At 54.0% G+C, this 3,757-nt stretch overlaps 1 protein-coding gene across 1 annotated transcript in view; it reads left to right on the forward strand.

The window, feature by feature from the left end:
- Positions 1-1,775: 1,775 nt before the first annotated feature.
- LOC106820136 (mitogen-activated protein kinase kinase kinase 4-like) overlaps positions 1,776-3,757 on the forward strand; it is a gene marked incomplete at its 3' end in the record, with an annotated part of 2,723 nt that continues 741 nt past the window's right edge. Inside the window, exons 1-3 of the mRNA XM_014824683.1 lie at positions 1,776-1,874; positions 2,324-2,398; positions 3,387-3,569. Of these exons, the coding sequence (XP_014680169.1) occupies positions 1,776-1,874; positions 2,324-2,398; positions 3,387-3,569 (357 nt within the window). The remainder of the gene's footprint in view (positions 1,875-2,323; positions 2,399-3,386; positions 3,570-3,757) is intronic.

A 3,757-nucleotide genomic window follows, 5' to 3' on the forward strand; every position in this document is an offset into this window, starting at 1 on the left:
ACGGATGATGGAAGGGTGAGAGGTGGGAAGGTGGAGAGGGAGGAGAGGAAGACGCGGTGTGAGAGTGAGAATCGGGAGGAGAGGGGATCGAAAGGAGGTGTAAGGGAGGAGGGGGAAAGGTGGGAAAAAGGCAGAGAGGAGGAAAGGGATCAAGAGATCACAAAACGTAAAGGACATACAAAACGTAGCAGCGGATAACACTAACATCTCTTGTTTTATCTAAAAAAAAAAACGCATGCTCTCTTGTTTTCTCGCCGTCAGACACCGGATGCTGGAGTCGTGTCGCGAGTTTCGCACGTTCGTCGCGCTGGCCCGCAAGCGGGCGCTGGAGGCACTCGACTTCGCCAAGATGCTGCGGGGTGACCTGGAGGTCACGGCGGGGTTCCGCGTTGCCGTGACGACGCCGGAATTCCTCGAGGCGCTGGTCAACAGCGATCACGTCAGGGTGAGCGCGCGGCGGTCGTTGTTGTTGTTGTTGTTGTTGTTGTTGTTGTTTGTTGTTATTTGTTGTTGTTTGGTGTAGTTTGTTGTTGTTGTTTGGTATAGTTTTATTGTTGTTGTTTGTTGTTTTTGTTGTTTTTGTTGTTTGTTGTTTGTTGTTGTTGTTTGTTGCTAGTTGTTTTTGTTGTTGTTGTAGTTTGTAGTTGTTGTTGTAGTTTGTTGTTGCTGTTGTTGTTATTGTAGTTTGTTGTTGTTGTTGTTTGTTGTTTGTTGTTGTCATTTTGTTTGTTTTTTGTTTGTTGTAGTTTGTAGGTGTTGTTGTTTTTGTTGTTTGTTGTAGTTTGTAGTTATTGTTGTTGTTTGTTGTTTGTTGTTGTTGTTGTTGTTGTTGTCATTTGTTGTTTTTGTTGTTTGTTTGTTGTTCTTCCTCATTTTATTCTTTTTTTTCCTCTCTTTTGCAGGTGACTATCGACGCGACCACGCGTTACTACATGATCGCCCCATCCCGCGTTGCCGTGGATACGCCGCTGCTGTTGCTGCTGCTGCTGGATGCTCTCTGTGGGAGAGAGGAGGAGGAGGCCCCGCCATGGGTCATGCCAGGTGAGACACGGGTGAGATAGGGCAGAGATATGGGTGAGATATGGGTGAGATATGGGTGAGATATGGGTGAGACACGGGTGAGATATGGGTGAGATATGGGTGAGATATGGGTGAGATATGAAAGAGATATGGGGCTCTTTCTCTCCTCTCTCTTCTCTCATCCTCTCTCTCTCTTTCTCTCTCTCTCTCTTCTCTCTCTCTCGTCTCCGCCTCCCTCCCTCGCGCTCCCTCCCTTCCCCTCCCTCCTACCCTCCCTTCCCTGCCCTCTCTCTCTCTCTCTCATCGTCTCTCGGTCTTGGTCTTGTCCTACTGTTCTGTCTGTCTCTTTCTCTCTATGCTATCTCTCTCTCTCTTCTCTCTAGTTCTATCTCTCTCTCTCTCTCTCTCTCTCTCTCTCTCTCTCTCTCTGTCTCTCTCTCTTTCTCTCTCTCTCTCTCTCTGCTCTCATCTCTCTCTCTCTCTCTCTCTCTTCCTCTTCTCGTCTCTCTCTCTCTCTGCCGCTCCCTCCTCCCTCCCTCCCTCTCCCTCCTCCCTCCTCCCTCCCTCCATCCCTCTCTCTCTCTCTTCTCTCCCCCTCTCTCTCTATCTTCTTCTCTCCTCTCTCTCTCTACATCTCTCTCTCTCTTTCGACAGGAGGGCGCGACGCATGCGTTCAGCTGAGCGGAGGGACGGTCGCGCGTGTCGGCGAGCGCTTGGCGGTAGGGGAGGAGGAAGCGTACCTCCTCTCTGTTCGCATGAGAAGGAGGTGTGAGGAGTGGAGCTGGGGAGAGAAGGTGCACCCGGCACATCGGTGGATGGGACACATGCCAAATGGCCTCTCTCTGATGTCAGAGGTGAGGAGGAGAGGAGGAGGATTCGGGAGGAGGAGGACGGAAGGAGGAAGCAGGGGAGGAGGGGGATGGAGGAGGAGGAGGATATGAAAGGAGGAGGGGAGGGAAGATGAGAGAGAGGAGATGGAGGAGGGGAAGATGAGAGTGATGAGAAGAGAAGGAGGCTGGAGTGAGGAGGAGGAGGAGGAGGAGGAGGGAGGAGAGGAAGATGAGAGAGAGAGAGAGAGAGGATGGAGAGGAGGAGGAGGAGGAAGGGAAGATGAGAGAGAGAGAGGAGAGAGAGAGGGAAGCGGAGGATGGAGTCCAGACGATGAGGCGCGATGAAGGACAAGGCTCTCTCTGATGTCAATGTGAGCAGGGGAGGGAAAGGAGGAGAGAGATGAGAGAGAGAGACCTGGTGGGTCGCGACCTTTACCCGACCTCTTCTTGACCTTTACGTGACCTCGTTACAGGTAGGTGGCGACCTCTACCTGCTCGTCACAGGCTCGGCCCAGCTGGCGTCGCAGAGCAAGCGATTCGTCGACGCGGTCGGTGCGTCCGTCGTGCAGTGCAGGGAACGATGAGCTAGCCACCAACACATCTCTCACGCTTCTCACCAAACTAAAGGGTACCAACGGTTAGGGGTAGGGCGGAGAGGGAGGGGGTACGGTGGAGCAGGAGGAGGGGGGGAGTGGTAGGGCAGGGTTGGATTTAGCGTTTACCGAGCCAGGCTTAGGCTAGGGTATGGTTGAAAATCAAAGTGTAGCAGAAACATCTCCACGCTCTCACCAAGACTAAAAGGTGACCAACGGTAGGGGGAGGGGGAGGGGGAGGGGGAGGGGGAGGGTAGGGGCAGGGTTGGATGGGTTTACCTAGCCATGCCAGGCTAGGGTAGGTGCTGAAATCAATGTTAGCAGAAACATCTCTCAGCTCTCACCAAACTAAAGGTACCAACGGTAGGGGTAGGGGGAGGGGTAGGAGGAGGGGGAGGGGAGGGGCAGGGTAGGATAGGTTTACCTAGCCAAGCCAGGCTAGGGTAGGTGCTGAAATCAATGTTAGCAGAAAATGTGGTAGAGCGTCTAAGGTAGGGCAGCTGCCTCTTACACCAACCCTTCTTCTATCCTCTCCCTCTTCCTCGCTTCTCTCACCACTGCATCCCCCCTCCTTACTTCTCCTTGTCCTCCTCCCCTCTTCCTTTCTTCCCCTTTCTCCATTTTTCCCCTCCCCCTTTTCCCTCCCCTTTTCCCCTCTCCCTTTCCCCTCTTCCTTTCCCCCTTTCCCCTCCTTCTTTTCCCCCTCTCCCCTCTCCCCCCTCCTCCTCCCCTTTCCCGTCCTCCCTCTTCCTTTCTTCCTCTCTCCGCCATTTCTCCCCCCTGGGGTCTTTCCCCCTCCCGCTCCTCCTCCCCCTTTCCCCTCCACCTTCCCCTCTCCTTTTCCCCCTCCAGCTCCTCCTCCCCTCTCCTCCTCCTCCTCGTCTCCATCTTCCTCCTCTACATCTTCACCTACTGAATCTCTGCGCGTTTCTCGTCTCCATAGCAACGAGCGATGGAGCTGCGACACGCGATCGTGCGAGACATCGTCGACGTTGCCGTCGGCAACGCGGCGGCAGCAGCCGCGGAGGCTGGGGAGGCGGACGCGGTAACCATGGCGACGGAGCACGGGGCGTTAGACGGGCAATATGTGAAGACGGTGCAGAAATGCTACAACTTTGCCTTCGAGGTGAGAGTGAAGGAGAGAGGAGGAAGAGAGAGAGAGAGAGAGAGAGAGAGAGAGAGAGAGAGAGAGAGAGAGAGAGAGAGAGAGAGAGAGAGAGAGAGAGAGAGAGAGAGAGAGAGAGAGAGAGAGAGAGAGAGAGAGAGAGAGAGAGAGAGAGAGAGAGAGAGAGAGAGAGAGAGAGAGAGAGAGAG

The sequence above is a fragment of the Priapulus caudatus genome, unplaced genomic scaffold, assembly GCF_000485595.1.
Source record: "Priapulus caudatus unplaced genomic scaffold, Priapulus_caudatus-5.0.1 Scaffold7453, whole genome shotgun sequence".
NCBI lineage: Eukaryota > Metazoa > Priapulida > Priapulimorpha > Priapulimorphida > Priapulidae > Priapulus > Priapulus caudatus.